Below are 22,340 nucleotides of genomic sequence, written 5' to 3'. Positions count from 1 at the left end.
ATCATAAGTTGGTGTTTGTGACAAACTGTTTGAGAGGTTTCAAGCCAATAATTCTCCACCCGTTTTGAAGACTGGAGGTTTAGTTTCAGTTTCATTAATTTTTAGGAATTCAAATTTTGCATGTGGTGCCATGTTTATTTTTGCAAAACTTGATAGGTAATATTTATGACATCATCGTGTGGTTGGACATTTTCAAAATACAGCATGGATTAAGAGATAAAAAGTACCATTCCTTCAAGTGTAACAGAAAATCTTCTCTGAGCTCACATTGATGTCAGTAATTACCATAAAGTAAACCTCATGGTAACCAGGTGATTTAAACTGAAAAGTGAACTCTTCATATTCAAACCATTTGCAGAGATATGGACTTAAAACCCAAACCTAAAATCCGAATTTTGCAGAATCCTGGCGTTTTTGATTTTGCTTAAGATACATTTCCCAAATTTATCACAAAAGGACTCGTCTTTTGAAAAATTTGGTCAGATGATTAACCCATCGACCCCCGGAGCTTTTTGCCAAAAAATGCGTTGTTTTAACATTTTGGAGATTTTCAGCGTGGATATGAACCAAATTAGCTCCAATCTACTCTAAAAGGCATTTGCAACATCACAGCATGTCTTTCGTTCCACTAGCACCACGTTTTGTGACATTTTTGCTTAGGAATGCGCAGAAATCAAAATTTCAAGATTTTTGGACGAGAAGGTGACCTACGTCTTCTAGCTTTTCGGTTTTCTTGATTTTTTTTTTTTTCTCCTTTTCTTATCTTTTTGCAGCAGTGATTGACCTTCCGCTGGGTTTGCTTCCACTTCAAAAATTTCTGAGAAACCATCATCAAGACGGCCAATTTTTCACCATGGAGTTAGCTAAGCATAGTCACAAGAAATTTCGCTCCCGAGTTTTTCAATCAAATTTCTGAGCATTTTTGTGCATATCTCAGGCTCTCAGGTTGGATGAGAAAGTGACCTATGTCTTTAGTTTTTTTTTTTAATTTTGTTTTTCACTTTCCTTTTCCTCCGTTTCTTATCCTTTTGCGGCAGTGATTGACCTTCTACTGCGCTTGCTTCCAGTTCAAAAATGTCTGAGAAAGCATCATCGAGACGGACAATTTTTACCATGGAGTAGCTAAGTGTAGTTGCAAGAAATGTTGCTCCGAGTTTTTCTGGATGTCACTAGAAAGATCTTTTCCTCCTGCGGAACTTGAGTATAGATGATGCCAATCTTGATCAAAGGTGATGATATCAGAAGTGGAACAAGGGCCACCCTTGTAAAATTGGTACCGGGATCCCGCTGAGGAGGCCTGTTTTCCCGGTGGGATCCTTCCCAAGAAAAATTCCCGCCACGCATCAGGGCAACAATCCCGCCAAGAAATTTGTGCTCGCCGGGATCCCGCCAGGAAAATATTCCACTCCATGATCCTGGCGAGAATCCTGCCGGGAAGCAAAATCTTGGTAGTACTCCCGGCGAGAACTAAATTCTCGCCAAGAAAAATTCTGGCATAGAAATTCCCACCGAGAACTTAAACATTCTCGTGGCCGAAATCCTGGCGAGGGTGCATTAAACCTGATTTTGAAATAAGCTACTTCATGGTTGACGCTGGAAGCAACGGCCCCTCTAAAAATAATTATCGTGAGCGATCGTGAACCATATCTAGTTCAAGTTTAAATATTTAAAAAGACTCAATCTTAAAGTTCAGCATGTCGAAAACGAGCCGCAAAGACGAAATCCCACGCGTTTTGGTTTATCTATAAACATGCTGATCTCGTCTAGACAAACTGGAGCTTTTAATAGTGACGACTAACCGAATGCCTTAGCACGTGCTTTGTACAAGAAAGATAAGAATTTTGTTAACTTTCGGGTGTGTAGCTTCTTTGTTTTGAAATTTCTACATGAATGAGAAGTCCATAGATAGGATTACCTCTCAGGATTCCAGTGACATTAGTCAACGATAATCTTCCGCTGGCAAACTCCGAAAATTGCCTGTAATATAAACGCTAATTGGCCTTGAAAATTTTCTTTGTGACAGTATTTGGCAAGTCTCTTTTGTGGGGATCTTCCTGCAAGCCACACACAAAAATAATTGTTACGGAATCTTCCCGCCAAAGTTGTCAACCCAGCAATACGATTGGCTGACTAAAATCACGTGGGATATAGGAGAGGAAAAATTTTAACCTTTGAGAAAGTTTGAGTGCTGCTGCTAAAAATCCACATCAGAAAAGGGCTGGAAAATTGTTTGTTTGCCTGGTTTGTTTACTTCAAAGCTTCTTTGTTGAGGTTGCATTTGATACTCAAACGCTTTGGTCCTTTGCCTTGTTGTAACGAAAATGTCCATGACAGCATGGATATCTCCATTGGATGATTCCAAAAAAAAATCCATACAGCATCTTGGAATTCTGTGGGAGAGGGAGGGGGGGTTCTTGGACCGGAATTCTAAAGGTATGAGAGGTAACGCAGTTTGGAATTCCAAATACATGGGGGGGGGGGGGGGTCAGCTATGAATTTGCAGAAGGGGAAGATATATCGCCGATCTGATAACTTTTCCACTTTGTAAATCAAGCACAAACCGACTGCGGAAGCAAAATAAAAATCGATCAGGCAGGTGTTAACGATCACGCGAATGAGTGAGTGGATAGGTTGTGCAGCGAGCTCCACATCGAAGAGGCCTTAAAGTTGATGAATGAGTTAATAGATTGATGAAATATAAAATACTGTCGATCAACGTGACGATCTTTGCGAAAAACTTGCACCAGTCTCTCGTTTCCAAATGGAATGCCTGACAGATTTGTAGGCTGCATTACTAGTGGTCAGCATTTAATCAATGAAGACAATTCAATATGGCGGGTGACGGCACATCGATCGTGAACTTTACTGTTGTCTTCCATTGGTATCAATATGATCTACTCTCCTGAAAATGTGAAGCTAATGAACTGAAAGCAAAAAGTTTTATTTGGTGGTAAGCAACTCAAGACAACACTTAGAAGGGAAAGCTACAGTGTACTATATTAAACGTTTATAACAAACTTGCGTTGCTTGTTTGCTTGACCGAAAATTGTGAGAGGAATTTTCTTGGAGGAGGAAAAAGCGCAAGTTTGTTAGAAGTTTTAGGCAGTCAAACAGGAAATCCAAAGGGTCTGTAAAAAAAAAAAAATAAATTCCGTAAGGGAGAAGGGGTTAACGCTTTTGGAATTTCCAAAGGCGGGGGGGGGGGGGGGGGTTAAAATGTTCATGCCGCCTATGGTAAGGTATGGATATTTTCTGGAATCACCCATTTTGCAAATAGAAAACTATCTTTAGTATCATCTCATGATCAACAATGTGGCAATAAAACAATGGAACAATAAAGGTCCATTCTTCTTCATTTATTGCCCCCGCAGGGTTTTGGCCCAGAACCCAAAACCCGAGGAGGCATCATTGTAGTCCGCGCGTAAATAGAAGTACTTACAGTATGAATATACAGTCGATATTACCGGACGAAATCTCGAGTTGGCTAAAATGAGACCGCAAATAGTCTCAGGAGTTGATGATGTATCAAGCTTTTGAGACCGCTAATAGTCTCGGGAGTTGATGACGTCTCAAACTTTTGAGCCTGCTTGAAGTTCTGGGAGTTGATGACGTTGTAGGAACCAAGACGTCACTCTCGATGGTTGATTTCATTGGCTGATGGCCATAAGATTTACGACGTTACTGCTGGCGCATGATATAATTGGTTGATAGCCAGAACGCTTTGATTCAATGTAAATACTTGCGGGACCTTTGCGGCATTGAATTGTCAACACGAAGCACATGGTCTGTGGAGGTAAGCAGTATTTGACATCTTATTTGTTATTATTTGCGAATTAGAATCTTTTTGGTTTTCAGTAAGACTTTTGCAAGAGGCTTTGCAAGATTGGGAGGACTGATATAAAAGTACTATTGCACAGATCTTATTTGCAGTGACTCGCAGTCACACGAATTTCAGCCACACAATCGACAGCGACTGAAAGACTCATATTTGTCAGACACAAATCAGCTCCAACTACAATTTGTAAGACACAAATCACTTCCAACTGCGATTTGTCAGACAAAAATCACTTCCAGTGACTGAAAGACTCCGTCAACGAACGACGATCGATCGATCGATCAACGCTCACTCGAGGTTCAAAACAGTTGAGGTTTAGGACAAAATAACATGCAGTTACATGTAAAAGGACGAAGTCAGTTCTGTGCCTGAAAAAGTCCATTTTGTATTGCCGTTTACTCATATTTATACCATTTGTTTGTAGAAAAACGAGATAGAGAAGCCAAAGAATTCTGCTGATTGTAGTGATTTCAAGGGAAAAGGTGAGAAATCTCGCTCACATCTTACCTGTAACAGACTCTGAGAAAAATATTTGATCAAGTACTTTATCCTCTCATAAGGTGCACATTTGTTTATAATTTTTGTTAAATTACAGTGCTTTAATTCTTACAGATACATCTTTATAGAGAAATATTGAGAGAGAATTGACAGAAAGTGATCCCAAGTATTTGCCATTCATTGTGTAGAGGTGAGAAAATTTCAGAATGGTTACCCATTTTATGAATTCACTTTTTGAAAAACCTGGAGTTTATTCTTGTGCCGTTGATTGTTTTTTGGAAATTACAAGATATTTGTTTCTTCCATTTTTGGCAAAACTATCTATCCGAAGCGAATTCCTTCAATTGCTGTTCAATAACCTATCACAATGTCATGAGAACAATCACAACATGAAATCTCTGTCACGCATTCGTGAACCTGTTTGGTTGCATCTTACAGAAAATTGTAGTTCATTTCAAGCTAGAGATTGCAATGCCTGTCTTAGTCAGATATTCGAAGAAAAAACTTTTGGAAACTTAAATTTTGAGGAGGCCAGTCTGTTTGCAACACAGCGGGCATTTGATTCTTATTGTCAGACAGGTGAAAAAGATGTGACGTGTAACAGCAGAACTTTTTTAACTTACGTGACACATTCTGGGTTAAAAAAATTTGGTTTTGACGTTTGTTCTTGGCCACTGTATGTTGCAAATGTTCATACACAGCCCGGCAGGTTAATTTGTAAAGACTGCAAATCTCCAACAAATCAACTGAAGATGAAATCTACAGTTAGTTCAAGATTTGTTTTCATCGAATTTGCTCCTGAAATAATATATATAAATATCATCAAGTTCAAAACAGCGGGGGCAGTTTTAGTGTCAACTATTACTAGTTTAGTTAAGTACATTAACTTGCCTCAGCATGAGACAAAAACTAATGATTTACCATTTGTGTGTATGCAAACTTTGACCAAGATACAAATTAGTCACTACATGAAGGTCATTTATTGCTCTAACAGGTCCATTATCCCTTGTAAACTTTATTGGACAAAAACAAAGTGGTCTTGGTAGTATCTTTAGCATTCGATGTAGCTACTGTGGTTACGTAAATGAAGTGAAATCCTCTGGAGAACAAAGAGCTGGAACCCGCGGTCCTCTCGTTGGCGACATCAACATAAGCGTAGTATTAGGATCTCTTCATGCTGGCATGGGGAACACACACTTAAATAATTCACTCTCGACAATTAACATACCAACTGTGAATCATCGCTTGTTTAAAACAAGAGAAGGGAAAGTTGGCAATCCTGTGGAGAATGTTGCAAGGGAAAGCTTTGAAATGAACTTGAATTTAGAAAAAACAGTTGCTAAGCAATCGCCTGGTCCATCGACAGATGGCCTTGTTGGAATCGCTGTTTCTCACAATATGGGTTGGCAGAAAAGGGGAAGGGGACACAATTCTTTGACTGGTCATGGGGCTGCCATGGGCCTTACTCCTGGAAAAGTTGTTAGTTACTCCAGCAGATGCAAGACATGTAGAGTATGTAGCCATAACAAATTAATTGGGAAAGAAAAAAAGTACGACTATCGAAAAAATCACAGTGGATCATCAAAGTCAATGGAAAGAGTGTGGCCTGTGAACTGTGGAGTACAGCTCCTCAGTCTGGCGTCAGATTGTCCATTTATGTTGGGGATGATGATTCTACAACATTTGCAGACATAAAGAACAAAGTCCCCTAGGTGTTGAGAAATGGTCTGACATTGTTCATTCCAAAAGATCACTAACTTCTAGACTGTATAACCTTATAGTCAGGATCAAGTTGCTCATTTCTGAGTCCCAAAGTTATAAATTATTTGACTAAATGTTTCAGTCACTGTATCAACCAAGACGTTGGAGATTCTAATTCTTTAAAGAAAGGCCTCAGAAACATTGTTCAACATGCATTTGGCAACCACACTTGTTGAGATAATGCATGGTGTGGTTACAAACAAAATCCTGCAGCCTATAAACACACAGAGTTGCCATATGGTAAAGATCTTTTTGGAGACTCACTCAACAAGGCTTTAACTGATATTTTGGATGAGTATTCAACCGACATTGTAGTGAACAAACTCGCCCCATGTGCAAATTCACAACGAAATGAAAGTCTCAACAGCACTATAGGTTCTAAGAACCCTAAAACACGTTTTTATGGGGGCTGCAGGAGTAAAAACTTCTGTGTAGCATGTGAGGTGGCACAGACCAACATTGGTTATGACTACATCGGAAAAACATCGGATGCCCTTAATATTGAGCTTAGTTATTAACGTAATAGGCATGCTAGTGCAATTGCAAGGAAGGATATTTGTGACAAACAACAAAAAAAGAAAGGAATTCAAGCGAAGTCATAACCAGTTATCTCAACAAAAAAATTCACAAACATTGAGAAGGGACGCCGACAAAGGAATCATGTATGAGTCATCGGTGGGTTTAAATCTGAATATATCCAATAACAGAACAGAGCCACAAATTGTATTTGATGTGTCTAATGAACTATCACAAACAGAATTAAGAAGATATGAGGAAATACTACCACCCTACACAGCGACGAAGAGGCCGCCGTCATATAATACTTGGTTGAAATCAACCACAAAGAATAGGACAAAACACCAGTACAAATATCACATAAAGAAACTCCGCCTTTTACAATTTAGAAGCCGTGCGATCTCTATACATCCTGAACTACCACCGACAGCGTACGTGTTCTGTAAGCAATTTAGCTCGTTTCAAACTTTCGCTCAATGCTATCTGACAACACCATAGCAAATCTACCCAGAATTTGTCTTAAAATCCTTCCAAATAAGCCCAGGAGGTTGTCTTCAACGACAACTACAACTGTAAATGATGTTTTAGCAGCAAACAAAACAAAACGCCTGTTAAAAGCTTTAATAGATGCCCGCTCACCCGCGCGGACACACGAAGCAGTTAGCGGTAGTCGAAACAGCTAATGAGCAACTGCTGATAATATGTAAATGTAAAAATGTAAATCTTATTTATAGTGGTCGTGCACTTAGCGATACAAGCACTAAGTTCAGCTGGTTTACAGGCATGCCAGTGAAACAAAGGAAACAAAATATTTCAAATAAACGTAACATAGCTAAAAGTCCCAACTGGCAGGAGGCAGACCAGTTGGCTATTTACAAAGTGTGACCGAAGATTTGAACTCGGGACTACCGAGAAACAAATCCCGATAGTGGCAGGGTGGAGGCGTTGAACCTGGGACCTCCGGACTACAACACCAGCGCACTAAACCACTCGGCCACGCTACCTACAAAAAGTCTGGATTTTTGAATAGCAGTGTACATGGGCGGGAATAACAGAACTCGCAAAGGCTTTTACATCAAAACAAGCCCGGTGACCCCTTCTTTTTATTGATTTAATATAATGTAATTATTGAGAGGAAACGTCAGAAAAAAATTTTAAAAAATGGAAGGAAATTTGCACTTTGTGTCGTTTTTCCAAGTTTACAAGAAATCGGCTTCGTAAAATTATTTTACAATTGTTGCGCATTTTCCTTTTCAGGTGCCAAAAGCTATTGTTAAAAAAAACTCGGGGTCACCAAGTTAATTTTTTAGTTATCCGTGACATAAGCTAAAAATCAGGTCTGAAAAATCCTTTCGGAACGTTGCCATGGTAACTGCTCGTGACAAAATAACAGCTGTTTTAGGTCAATTATAAATTATATAATCTAAACCTACAAAAATATTACAGTGGCCCTGCCTTTTTGTTCTATTCTTACAAAGTTATGAGCCGTCAAAAACCTGAAAACTGGTACAGGCCACCTTAAGTGAGCACAAGAACATTCACATTTCTTTTAAGCGTTAAGTGTCTCATGCCAAGTTGTGCACACGAGCTCAAGCGTATTATCTTTTTGCGAACCAAACAACTAGGACTAAATTTCTGTTAACTAATTAATTTAAATCGTGTTGTTTTGAGTACACTCGTTTCTAAGTCTGTTTTTTCTCTGAATCTGAAAGATAACAGTCCAGCTGTTTAACTTAAAACTTGGCACCATGAATTTTGCCAGAATTTCTTCTCCTTAAATCGTTGACACCTTTTTTCTGTCTAGTTTTCCCGCTATTTATTATGCACACCAGTCACAATTCAAATGTGACTATGGTGACGGAACTTGTTTGTTTGTTTTAGTAGTATTCACTATAGGGTTTTCGAAATGTGGTCTTTTTTAGGAAGCCCTCTGCAAAGCTGCAGTCATCTTTTGGCAGTCAGTGAAAACTATTGCAGACAAAAAGTACTATCACTGACATATGTAAAACTTACTTGAGTAGCATTAAAATTGAATCATCGTAAGCCTACGTGTAATAAGTTAGATGCGTATGTATTTTAACTACTCTCGAGCACTTAAACACTGAGAAGATTTAAATCTTTATTTAAAAGGTGATGGCTCCAAAAGAAATTCGTCGCAGCATGATCAAACTCTTGCCGAGATTCCCGCAGTGAAAACTTCAAAAGTAGTTAAAATACAGACGCATCTAATCTGCGAGAATCTTGCCGGGATCTTGCCGAGATCCGGCCAGGAATGAAAATCCCGGCAGCCAAAATCTGGCTGGGATCCCGGCAGGATTCCGCCAAGATCCCAGTACTTATTTTACAAGGGCAAAGCTCGCCATGGCTGGTCACAGCTGGCACAGGAGTCAATGTGTTAAGGAAACCCTTAAATGTACTTAACAGCTTTAACTGCTTTTCAGACAATATCCCCTATAACATTTTCAAGGTGTTTCCCCAGTTCTGCGACCACAGAAAACTTCTTTGGAGCTCAAAATGGAAAGGATTACCGGTAACCCTAAAGAACCCTCAATCGGACATTACGGTCTTAAAGCTGATAAACCAATCTTTACAGTGCCCTCTAATTCCAGTTAGTAATACTTGGATAAGTTTTATTCCGAGGTTTAACTTCCTCGGTGTATATTAGGTGGGGTTTCCTATCCAGAGACGGTTGCTGTGTGATTGGATGGCACTAACATCTAAAGTAAACATTTTTGGATCCATGTAAATACATGTAGATGTAATATATGATATAAATATTACCATATAAAACAGTTAATGTACTATCAGAGTATAAAGTAAGCCCTACGTCAAGGTAGTGTTGAAATTATTTAATATAAATAAATATGTTTATTTAAAAACTGGTTTAAAATTTAATAAAATGTTTCGGTCTCTCGACCTTCGTCAGTTACAAAACGTGCGTAAACAACTCACAACTTAAATATGATTTTCAAAACAATGAATGATAAACAGGTTACGTAACAGATGGAAAGAAAACAATAGGTGTAAAAAAACGTATTGAATTTCAGTTGAAAGCCTTTAGGAATGACGTTATATTTATGGCAATTCTTGAGAAAAGTCAAGTGATGTTGGTACCTGGTTAGTTTGTTCCAAGTCCTGGATAGACGGCTAACGATAGGAATTGTAATTCAATTGGAATTGTAATGTTTATTTATATAGGCTTCTGGCAACAGGTACAAGCACACATTGCGTGCCTATTTTCCCCCTTGCTTAGAACTAAAATTTTGTTTTCAAAAAGCATTTTTTTTCATGTCATGTACCTTCATCATCTGATGCTGAATCATCACCATCATCTCCTTCATCTGCTTCTATTGGTAAAAAAAGATTGTAATTTTAAAAAAGAGAAGCCACTAACTTATACAATCTATCTACTTCTCGAATTGATTCTACATGTGGGTAAATTGAAAAAGGTTGCTCTTAAGCAATTTTACTAATTAGTACACTGACAAAACTGAAAATGATCTTCATGATGAAAACACTTCCCATACCATTTATACCATTTTCGAAATTTTTGGAATTTTTGGTTGAATGGAAAGCACCTGTAGTTTCATATATACTGCCTGGTAATCAGAGTTTCAATCAAAGGAATTGCTTGACTTACTACAATGTGATTGTCAAGAACCAGACCAGAATAAACTCATACCAAATAAATTTTACATAGCAAGGATGAAACTGTCCATGGGAAAAGAGTTTTTCAGTTCCGCTATTTCTCAGTAACACAGTTCTGGAAATGATCATTACCATGAAATCCTAGGGCTTGTCTTAATACTAACCTACTGCTGGATCTTTCCCAAGGTACTTTTTGCATGCTTTGTACTCCTCTTCTGAGATTGCTGTTCTAAGCTTCAACTCTGCAAGGTTCAATGCCGTCAAGATCTCTTCTGTAACAAAACATCTTTGAACCACATCACCAAGATGGCCAGACAGATAATCTTCCCACAGTCTCTCCAGGATCTGGAGTGAGGCACACTTCACTGTTATCAGCAAACTTCCAATACTAACACCAGCAATAGTGAGTTGCATTTCTTTCATGTATGCCAAAAAGCTATCAAAATCATCCTTACTACTTGGTTGAGTAGCCTGCAGATAATTGACAGCAATTAAACGTAGGACTTCTCCTTCTGTAGGAATGGAACTCATGGGTGCTTGGGTAGCTTCAGCACGTGTACATAAAGGCTGGGTCTGTCCTGATGGCACAGGTACTACAGATGCAGGAGTTCTAAAGGCCTGTGTGTTGAGTTCTGCTGGTTTCATGGTTTCCACATCAATTCCCACGTTCAAAGCTGTTGAATTAGGAAGAACAATTTTTAAATGTTTCCATATTCAGTTTCAGTCTTCCGTTATTTACATACATACAGTTAATGAGTTAATGATTTTCCTAAGGAACCTGCTCACAGCTTATGATTAAATTATCTAGACAACAGATTCTCCAGATGGACACTTCCACAAAGAGACCAGTGAGAAAAACTGGTGTAACTGTAGGTTTACAATCATATGACTCTCCATGAAGTGCACATAACTAAGAATCGTATTAACTCTGACTATTAATAAGAACTCTATAAAGAACTCTTAAGTCATAAGAATTCATGATCATCAAGTTCAGGTCCATCTTACTACTATAACTGGATTTCAGAATTCAACTCGTCCTGTAGCCAGTTAACCAGAATTCTCAATTGTTTACATACATGTACCGTTTACATTTAACATGCATGTTTGAAATTTGTATATATTTCTTGTTTTTGCATGTATTCACTGTACCCCTCAAGCTCCTGAAGGTCTTGTTTTCGTTCCAAACACAGAGAATTTACTTCTTTGGGATTTAAAATGAAAAGGAAAACCACAAACTAATGTTTAGGTGGCCTCAGAATGGAAGATCAAGGAGTACAGAATCCTCAAACCTCTCTGGTGAATAATTTTTTCTTCCTTCAACTGAGGCAAAAACATTGGTGTGCTTTCAAGTGAGTTTTGAATCAGTGTTACGTTTGAATACTGATCATGGATTTAGGGCAGCTTCCTGGACTTGAGAAAACAAAAATGGTAATGTACAGTATTACTTCAAAATTGAATTCAACTTTTGGAAGGACTGGTAAAGCCACAGCCGGCAAAAACTCAAGCATTCGCTTTAGCATGAATAATTAATTTGAACATGCTGTCTGACGCAGTGAAGCACCTCTGCGAAATTTTTTTGCTTTGTTTCTTTACCTCACATTGAGAGAAAATTTATTGTTATCCAACTTCCTGTCACGTTTCTTTCATTTGGTTGCCTTTATTTAGAAATTTTAGGTTTTAAAGGTGAACAGTATTTTAGATTATTAAACTTCCACTTAAGATTTCTGCATTTAATTTACTTTTCAAATTTAATTTTCAAATTGGTTTTTACCTGTCTTTCGCTTTTATTTTCTGCAGTTTTCTCAAACGTTAGTCTAGCTTTATAATACAAGAATGGAAATTCTTTCGTATTTGGTTTCGTTTTGTCTTCTGAAGGCAATAATTAACTCATTAATGCATAATTATTCAATTTACTAAGCTTCTGTTGGGTAAAAAAATAATATGATTATCAGGGCTCGAAATTAACTTTTTCGTTCGAGAGCCAGCTGGCGACTAACAGAAAAATTTTGGTCGCCAGATCGTAAATTTTGGTCGCCAACTTATTTTATAAATAACTTACACAAGAACACGGTTTTATACGTTACTTTGCATGCAAGAAAAAGCACAATTGAAGAGTGAAAACAATTAGAAACAACATCAGTAACACTTAGTTATAAAGCTACCGTTGTTCTCAGGTGATATATCTCTGGTCCGAAGGTGACGGTTGTCTCCACAGTCATTTTATTTTTAAATAAAGCGAAGCATAAAACGTTTTAAGTCCGTGGTTTTCATTGTGAGGCAAACACGGGTCCTTGCGTATTTTCCCTTTGCTACTTCTTCGAAATGCCGTTACGTGTTTTTTTTCGACTTGCTTTCCTCGAAGGATTCAAAGTTTGGATTAACCTTTTGGCTGAATCTTCATTCCCCGCACGTAAAAACTCACGTAATTCCTTCAACTGATTGGTGTCTGCCGCCATTTTCGCGGCAAATGAAAAGCACATAGTGTTGAAGTGCGCCTGCGATCGCAGTTTCGGAAGAAGCCGCTGAAACAATATGGCGTGCCGTGAACGCAGTATCGACGTGTCGAAATACATTCAATTTTTTCGATTATCTTGTAATATTCAGACATTATTTTACTGGGAACGGAAAGGTGAGTTGTATACTAGCTACCATATCCAATTGATTTCCTAATATAAAGATTTAAAAACAAAAGTTGTGTCGTGATTTTCTTTAGTTATCGGACAAAACGCGAGTCGCCAGCTGGCGACCAGTTCTGAAAATTTAGTCGCCAATGCTCAATTTCTGGTCGCATTGGCGACCAGTGAGTCGCAATTTCGAGCCCTGTGATTTCTTGTTTTCTTATCAGTTTTATACATCAGGTTGAGTTCTTTTTGATGATATTTTTTAATATTTTGGCCGATCATTATTTTACTCAACTTTATATAAATGTTGTCGTGAAACCTGATCTTGTGTCTGAGATTAATGTGTATATTTATTAACCGCGCGGCCATGGGCCGAGCGCGGTTCATGGTTTACCCGTGGTTTTTTAACCGCGCGGCCATGGACCGAGCGCGGTTCATGGTTTACCCGTGGTTTTTTTAACCGCGCGGCCATGGGCCGAGCGCGGTTCATGGTTTACCCGTGGTTTTTTTTTTTCGACTTCTGTGCGAGCAGACCCAAGCTTCCACTCGGCCAAATTTTGAGTCACGCAACCTGTGATGCTTACACGCCAAAAGCTGTTGAAACATTAATAAATCTCATCTTTCGCGGGAAAAAATTAAAAACCCAGCGCTCGTCAAAAATTATATTTTTTCACCAGACATTTAGCGTGGAACATATACATATTTATATTCCTTTGAATCGTCGATGAAATGACCTTTTCCGGATATTTTTTCCTTCGGGGTCAACCGAAACCTCCGATCACAAAATCACGCCGAACCAACACGTTGCAAAAAAATCTCTTCAAAACCCTGACTTCGAAGCGATATAACACTTCAGCGTTAATAGCTACCACACATCGGCAGACGGTAAATCTATTCCTTAACAATCCAGCTTTATCGTGTTAAAATTTCAGCGAAATCGAACAGAACCAGAATTAATTAGAATTTTTTTGTGACCTCACTCCCCACACTTGACCTAACAAAGGAAGCAACGGTCGCCCATAGCAACCGAAAAACACCAACATAAGAAAGCCGACGTTTCGGGCAAAAAACTCCAGAATTATCGCCTGAGAGCTTAAACTTGAATGGGAACATCTTTTTCGAACTTTTTTCAACTGATTTAGACGAAAGACTGGCCTCGGCGGGCTACAAAAAAGACCAAGAGAAAAACAGAACAAGACAGCAGAACAAGCCAATAACATTTTATCGCATGGCTTTCGGCACGAAAACGAAAAGACAGCTTACTTCTGGATAAATTCAGCCTTAGAAGCCAGCAACCGGTCCCAAATTACTTTCTGTATCCTTACAAATGTCCTGACTTCCATCTCCGAAAGATTTTGCCCCAATTTTGAGCAAATAAACATTTCGTCGACGGTGACCGCCATTACGGTGGCTTCCATACTAAATTAGCTAAGTTAACAAAATTCTCCCGAGGGGGGATATGACAAATTTGGTGAGAATCAAAAGTAGCGACAATTTTCTGTCACGTTTTCAATCTGTGGTCACTGAAGTGACCAAAATCGATACATCGGTCGGGATAGGGTTTTTTTTATATGACTTGTGTGACTACTTTGCTAGCCCTTTACTCGTAGAAAACACCAATTAAATTTAATCATGACTTCTAAGAAAGAAAGCTGTTGTTAATAGTGTTATTATTGTGTCGTTCATATCGTTAATGCCCATACATATCCCGAAGAAAGTTCTAGATTAAGACCATTACGTCATCGGAGATTTGTCAACGGCTACCACTGATGGTGCAATAATACAGTCTGTGTTAATCAAGTGATGTGATGTCTACAGTAAGAAAAGAATCATCAATGACTGCTTTGGAATGTGCACTGCGTTCCGACGGTAGTGCTAAGCGAACCGTTTCATTTTTAAAGCGCGGTTATAAGATCTAACAGATCTTCTTGTTTTTTAACCGCGCGGCCATGGGCCGAGCGCGGTTCATGGTTTACCCGTGGTTTTTTTTTAACCGCGCGGCCATGGGCCGAGCGCGGTTCATGGTTTACCCGTGGTTTTTTAACCGCGCGGCCATGGGCCGAGCGCGGTTCATGGTTTACCCGTGGTTTTTTTAACCGCGCGGCCATGCGCCGAGCGTGGTTCATGGTTTACCCGTAGTTTTTTAACCGCACGGCCATGGGCCGAGAGCGGTTCATGGTTTACCCGTGGTTTTTTTTTTTTTCGACTTCTGTGCGAGCAGACCCAAGCTTCCACTCGGCCAAATTTTGAGTCACGCAACCTGTGATGTTTACTCGCAAAAAGCTGTTGAAACATTAATAAATCTAATCTTTCGCGGGAAAAAATTAAAAACCCAGCGCTCGTCAAAAATTATATTTTTTCACCAGAAATTTAGCTCGGAACATATACATGTTTATATTCGTTTGAATCGTCGATGAAATGACCTTTTCCGGATATTTTTTCCTTCGGGGTCAACCGAAACCTCCGATTACAAAATCACGCCGAACCTACACGTTGCAAAAAAATCTCTTCAAAACCCTGACTTCGAAGCGATAAAACACTTCAGCGTTAATAGCTACCACACATCGGCAGGCGGTAAATCTATTCCTTAACAATCCAGCTTTATCGTGTTAAAATTTCAGCGAAATCGAACAAAACCAGAATTAATTAGAATTTTTTTGTGACCTCACTTCCCAGACTTGACCTAACAAAGGAAGCAACGGTCGCCCATAGCAACCGAAAAACACCAACATAACAAAGCCGACGTTTCGGCCAAAAAACTCCAGAATTATCGCCTGCGAGCTTAAACTTGAATGGGAACATCTTTTTCAAACCTTTTTCAACTGATTTAGACGAAAGACTGGCCTCGGCGGGCTACAGAAACGACAAAGAGAAAAAACAGAACAAGACAGCAGAACAAGCCGATAATATTTCATCGCGTGGCTTTCGGCACGAAAACGAAAATACAGCTTACTTCTGGATAAATTCAGCCTTAGAAGCCAGCAACCGGTCCCAAATTACTTTCTGTATCCTTACAAATGTCCTGACTTCCATCTCCGAAAGATTTTGCCCCAATTTTGAGCAAATAAACATTTCGCCGGCGGCGACCGCCATTACGGTGGCTTGCATACTAAATTAGCTAACTTAACAAAATTCTCCCGAGGGGGGGGGGGATACGACAAATTTGGTGAGAATCAAAAGTAACGCCAATTTTCTGTCACGTTTTCAATCTGTGGTCACTGGAGTGACCAAAATCGATACATCGGTCGGGATAGGGTTTTTTTATGACTTGTGTGACTACTTTGCTAGCCCTTTACTCGTGGAAAACACCAATTAAATTTAATCATGACTTTTAAGAAAGAAAGCTGTTGTTAATAGTGTTATTATTGTGTCGTTGATATCGTTCATGCCCATACATATCCCGAAGAAAGTTCTAGATTAAGACCATTACGTCATCGGAGATTTGTCAAAGGCTACCACTGATGGTGCAATAATACAGTTTGTGTTGATCAAGTGATGTGATGTCTACAGTAAGAAAAGAATCATCAATGACTGCTTTGGAATGTGCACTGCGTTCCGACGGTAGTGCTAAGCGAACAGTTAAATTTTAAAAGCGCGGTTATAAGATCTAACAGATCTTCTTGTTTTATTTATTTTTTTATATTTTATTCTATTTTATTAACCACACTACAACAATATCTGAAAAAACAGGAAAAGGGAGAAAAGGACATGATTACAAGAGTGACAAAGAGGCCTAAAGGAAACTAGGGAACTTACGTTAATTAGGCCTCCTCAATTACAAAGTTACTAATTATAACATAAATTGACATTTAGGCAACGGATACAGAACAAGTTATATTCAAAAACAAAATTGATAAGTACTTAATATCTTCCACAAAACTAAACAGTTATCAAGGCTAGAAATAGTTATTGCAAATAAACATTTACAAAATTACAATTATGATGCATATGCAAAGACTATGAATAAGTTAAAGAGAAAGTACAAAATTACTCAGAACTGATTATTCCCAACAAAAGTATATGTATATATAAAGACAACTAATAGTTATCACCGGTAAATGTCTTAAGTGATTTTTAAAAGGAAACTGTAGAGATCGAATTGACGATATCAGAATTAAGAGAGTTGTAAAATTTTGCTCCTTTGTAAAAAACAGAAAACTGTTTCATATTCGTCCAACAGAAGGGCAAATGAAATGCGGGAGAGTTTCTTGTATTATAGGAACGTATTTGTCTATTTAAGGTAAACTTACATGCAAATTTGGAGGGAAGAGTGCACTTTTGATAGGAGTACATGAATAGATATATGCTTTATTTTTGTGCTTATGCTTGCTCTGAAATATTTTTTTAAAATGCCAGGAAACTAGGGGTAGGTCGCATGCAATTTTATGCAGGCATGAATGGGTCAAACCTCACGCAAAAAAAAAAAATGTTAGTGTGGATATCGTATATTACCTGCAGTGCTGGTTACTTGTAATCCATCAGTTGAAGTGGCATTATTAGCAGGAGGTTGCTGCTCAGAAACATGGTACTCATTATATATACATTTCGCCGATAAAAGTAAAATATAAAACTTTAAGGTAAAAAGCTGTTAAAATTGTGAGTCTAAACATTTTTGATCTGTTTAATCATCATCAGAGTGAAATAATATGCATACGCTCAGTGTTCTTTATATAGTTCAGGTAATGCCAGTTATGTAATACCTGTTCCCATGGGGAACAAGGTGAGGTCCAGTGATTGCACTTGTTTAGTTCTGGATGGAAGCGTGCGATGTTATACGCTTCTTTTATTCTCCTTTTTAACCATGAATGGGCAGTGGTTAAAACTTCCCACGTGAACTTGTGTTTAGGGTGTTTTCTGATGTGCTTGGCTGGCTCCAACTGCTTATTAACATCTGAACACGAACCTGGAGGTTGCGTACTGTTTCGCCAATGTATGTTTGTCCACAAGTACACTTGTCTTTGTAAATGACGTGTGACGGGTGTGTGTTTTTGTCTTTTAACTTGAAGATTGATTCCATCTTGCGTGTTTGCCACATGATAAAGAAGTTGAACCTCCATTTGGTGTACGTGTTAAGTTTCTTTAAAAATTTTCTACTTTCTACTTCATTTGTTCTGCAGAAAGGGAGACGGATTGTGAGTTTAGGTCTTTCAACAAACCAGTGGACAGGAATTATTGTAAATTGTATATTGTATTGGAATTATTCAGATCGAAAACGTTTAGACTCATAATTTTAACCGCTTTTTACCTTAAAGTTTTACATGGTACTCATTGCCATCAGGAACAGATTCAGTTGTTTCTACAAAATGATGGGATCATGTATTCTTAACTCTTAATTAAATACAATGGTTACAATGTCTGTATATCAACACCAAGGAAAATAAGCAGCAATTGTGAGGAAAGAAACAAACTGTTTAATTGGCTTAAGTACTCAACTTAATTAGACACCGTGCTGCTTAAAGTTTGGTTATTCAGTGCATAACTGACAAAGTGATTGATATGCTTTATCCATGCTTTATCCATGCTTTATCCACGCTTTATTCATGCTTTATCTATGCTATCCATGCTTGCTTCACAAACTGACTTATTACAGGGGTGGGGTGGGGTGGGGTGGGGTGGGGTGGGGTGGGGTGGGGAGAAGCGAACATTTTTTATCAAAAGCGAAATGATCCATTTTCATAAAGGTTACTTCATGTTGAGAACACGGCAGGTCTTTTCCGCAGGTAGCGGGTGGCGGGTGGTGGGTGGTGGGTGGAGGGTAACGGGTGGGGGGTAATGGGTGGTGGGTGACAATTCCGAGCAATTCAATTTAATATTGAACCTGCTTAGAAGGATTCTGTGTCTAACCCGGCAAAAATTTCAAAAGGCCGCTGGATGCCTGATTTTCCTGCTAATGAAAAATTTTTGCTCAATCCAGACACTCTCACTTCCTTTTAATTATTTTAAAATTATTAGTTCTTAACGCTTTGTTGTTGTTGTTGCTGTTTTTTCTTTGAAAAAATTGACCCAACTTTAGTGCTTAAGTGCTTTAGATAACCATAACCTAACCTGACTTAAATGTACATTTCCCGGCGTGACCTTTGCCTGACTTCTGGTCAGCTCATAAGGAATTTATTGTGAGGATAGGTTTTCCCTTGGGACCGTAAATTTCTGAATGAACGGACACTTGGACTGACAACTGGAGAAATCTAAGTCTGGAGAGCACTGCTTTGCCTGCGGGAACGGAAACTCACGATACCGAAATGTTTCTCGAAATGTCCGATTTACAGCGGTTTGAAACCGCTTGAAAAGGCTTCTCATTGTACGTAAGAAAGCAGAGTTTCTACAGAGTTTTTTGGGGCTAAGGCGATGACACAAATTGTTTTCAAGATAGCTGTGAATGTAAGGCCTCTTATGTTAGCGTACGTTTAGAATTTCTCGTTATGTGTGTAAAACCGTTTCAGATTTGTTTATTACACTATTATTGTAGACATTTTCAGGTATTGCTACCTGGTTTTGTTAGTGTTTAAAGGATTTTGTTGCAAGTTTCTGTAGAATGGAAAGATTAAAAAGGAAATAGAGCTTTTGAAATAGAAATAGAGCGTACAGTAAAAAAAACCGCCACCCGTTAGTTACCTGCCACGCGTTATCCGCCACCCGCCACCCGTTACCCTCCTACCGCCACCCGTTACCCTCCACCTGCCACCCGTTACCCGCCACCTGCCACCCGTTACCCTCCACCCACCACCCACCACCCATGGAAAAGACCTGCCATTGAGAACAGCACATAATGAAATCAGTATCAGTTGTCACTTGCACGTGAGCTGAAGGCGAGATGGATGCCATATTAACTACCTTCTAGACAAGGGTGTAGAGTCATCTTGAAAAAGCAAGGATGGAACGAACTTACTACACATGCAGTGTTTCAAAGGCTGGTGATGTCATCATTCTCAATACAATGATGTCACATGGTCTTGATATCAATTCAAAGGATAGAAATGTTGACACTCGGTTGATGATCGATAAAGCTGCCCCTGTGAGTTACCTACTTAGTAGGGGAGTACGTTAGTTTCTTTCTTCTTGCGCTGTTAATTAAGGAACTATTCTTCTACTCATTATTGTAGTCATTTTCAAGATAGCTCATTAGCCCATTGACGCCTGTGCCGCCCGTAACCGCCCATGCGAAAAACTCCTCCATTTCCCTGTGCTGCCCGTAACCGCCCGAAAAAAAGCACATGGGCACAATTGCCTTTCCTACCCTCCCTGAAGACTTTTTGGTTCTCCTATTGTTCTATTGTTCTTGAGGACAAATAAACCAATCAGAATGGGCTTTCTGAGCATATTTTTATAGGACTTTGGGGGTCCTAGAAAGACGGTTTTTCTTCTTAAAATCGCGCGCTCGAAAAGTGCAGGTAATCATGGCACATTGCAGGCCAAATCTAAAAACTTCCAAGGTCTTGTTTTCATTCCTAACACGGATAAATTACTGATTTGGGCTTTAAAATAGAAAGGAAAAATACAAATCAATGTTTAGGTGGCTTCAGAATGGGGGATCAAGGAGTAGGGTCCTCAAACCTTTCTGGTGAAGAAGTTTTTCTTCCTACAACCGCCGCAAAAACATGAAGATCGGAGCGCTTTCAAGTAAGTTTTGACGACAGATCGCAGATTGAAAGCAGCTTTTTGGACTTAAGAAACAAAAATGGTGATGTACATTATTACTTCGAAGTTGAATTCAACTTTTGGAACGATTGGTAAAGCCACGGGCGTTAAAATGACCGCAAAAGCGGTCGGCCAAAACTCAAGCTTTCGCGTTAGCGTGAAGAATAATTTGAACATGCGGTTCATGCAGCGAAGCACGTCTGCAAAATTTTGAACAATTTTTTGCTTTTAAATAGGTTTCTTCGCCTCAGCTTGAATGAAAATTTATTGTTATTGAACTTCCTTTCGTATTTCTTTCATTTAGTTCCCTGTATTTGGGAATTTTAGGTTTTAAAAGTGAACAGTAATTTGCACGCTGAATTTCTGCATATTTAATTTACGGCGACCTCCAGGCACTTTGTTTATTCACAGGCAGCCCAAGCTCTCTCTATGAACCACACGAGCAACACAATATGGCATCGAATTATAAGGGTTTATATGGGATTTTCTACAAGATATCCATGGAGGTAGTTAAAAGTGAAAATTCTCGATAAAAATGGCTTACCTTATTCCATACGTGTATTGTTTGCTTCTGGTATGGTTATGTTACCGATTGAACTTGATTTAAGCGACTTTTTTGAATTCCGGTTTTCCCTTTATGAAGAGAGGACAAGGCGAAACACCTTAGTCGGGACAGCCTGCCAAACGAAGTCAAAAATCCAAGGCTAAAATGTACCCACGGCCACAAATCCACCGCAGAATTCAAGGGCAAAGGTTGATCTTCCATTTCAATTCTCTAGCCACACAATCAGAGCCCTGCAAATGACGCCAGGCGGCTCTTCATGTCCCCAGTGAAATGATAAAACAATTGAAGAGCTCCGTGTCCGTTTGATCCGCGACATAACGACCGTTGAAATCAGCTTGGTAACCTCGTCATGTTGGCAAACCAAGACTCGCGGGGGTACTAGACCGCAATTTGTCAACCAAACTTCTTGTAACACCCAGGCTCCTCTCAGGTCGAATTTACAACGCAAAATAACAATCGTACAGACCGCTTTCGCAAAATGGCTTTAAAACCAAAGAAACGTAAGATCAACGGCAAAAGCTCTGTAGAAACTGAGGATTTTTGAAGTGGAAGTCATGGTAAGTTTTCACGTTTATGCACTTTTGATTTGTTTGTATAAAATATTTCCGAGCTGATAAACTAAATTTGCTTCTCTTAGGGTATTGTGGAATTACGAATACTGTGAGGAAACTGTAATGGAAGCCAGGAAAATTTTGTCCAGAGCACACAGAGAGAGAGAAAATGCCGCTGGAAAATTGAGCTCTGTTTTGCTCGGAAGAATTCTCAACAGATTATGGGGAGATGAAGTTAAATTGGTGGGGCGACGACCCTGTAACTCAAAGGTGCATAAACGTGAAAACTTACCATGACTTCCACTTCAAAAATCCTCAGTTTCTACAAAGCTTTCGCCGTTGATCTTAGGTTTCTTTGGTTTTAAAACCATTTTGCGAAAGCGGTCTGTACCATTGTTATTTTGCATTGTAAATTCGACCTCAGAGGAGCCTGGGTGTTACAAGTTTGGTTGACAAATTGCGGTCTAGTGCCCCCGCCAGTCTTGGTTTGCCAACATGACGAGGTTACCAAGCCGATTTCAACGGTTGTTATGTCGTGGATCAAACGGACACGGAGCTCTTCCATCGTTTTATCGTTTCACTGGGGACACGAAGTGCCGCCTGGTGTCGCTCGCAGGGCTGTGATTGTGTGGCTAGAGAATTGAAATGGAAAATCAACCTTTGCCCTTGAATTCTGCGGTGGATTTGTGGCCGTGCGTACATTTTAGCCT

At 39.2% G+C, this 22,340-nt stretch overlaps 1 protein-coding gene, 1 long non-coding RNA gene and 1 pseudogene across 4 annotated transcripts in view; 2 read left to right on the top strand and 1 right to left on the bottom strand.

Moving 5' to 3' along the window:
* LOC110060229 (uncharacterized) overlaps nt 1-22,340 on the bottom strand; it is a 79,735-nt gene that overhangs the window by 28,548 nt on the left and 28,847 nt on the right. For all 3 annotated transcript variants that reach the window (XM_089290529.1, XM_089290528.1, XM_089290530.1), the window contains exons 5-6: nt 10,423-10,932; nt 9,910-9,957 (exon numbers count right to left, since the gene is read on the bottom strand). In XM_089290529.1, coding sequence (XP_089146655.1) covers nt 9,910-9,957; nt 10,423-10,932 — 558 coding nt within the window. The remainder of the gene's footprint in view (nt 1-9,909; nt 9,958-10,422; nt 10,933-22,340) is intronic.
* LOC149112608 (uncharacterized) lies at nt 3,640-4,488 on the top strand. Its single transcript, XR_016207525.1, has 3 exons — nt 3,640-3,793; nt 4,260-4,317; nt 4,448-4,488. It is a non-coding gene; the product is annotated as an uncharacterized LOC149112608 (long non-coding RNA).
* LOC149112607 (uncharacterized) lies at nt 4,723-6,612 on the top strand (annotated as a pseudogene).

Source organism: Orbicella faveolata, unplaced genomic scaffold (genome assembly GCF_042242905.1).
Source record: "Orbicella faveolata isolate gen_17 unplaced genomic scaffold, um_ofav_v1 contig_2, whole genome shotgun sequence".
NCBI classification, from domain to species: domain Eukaryota; kingdom Metazoa; phylum Cnidaria; class Anthozoa; order Scleractinia; family Merulinidae; genus Orbicella; species Orbicella faveolata.
This window is presented reverse-complemented; position numbering and strand designations above follow the sequence as displayed.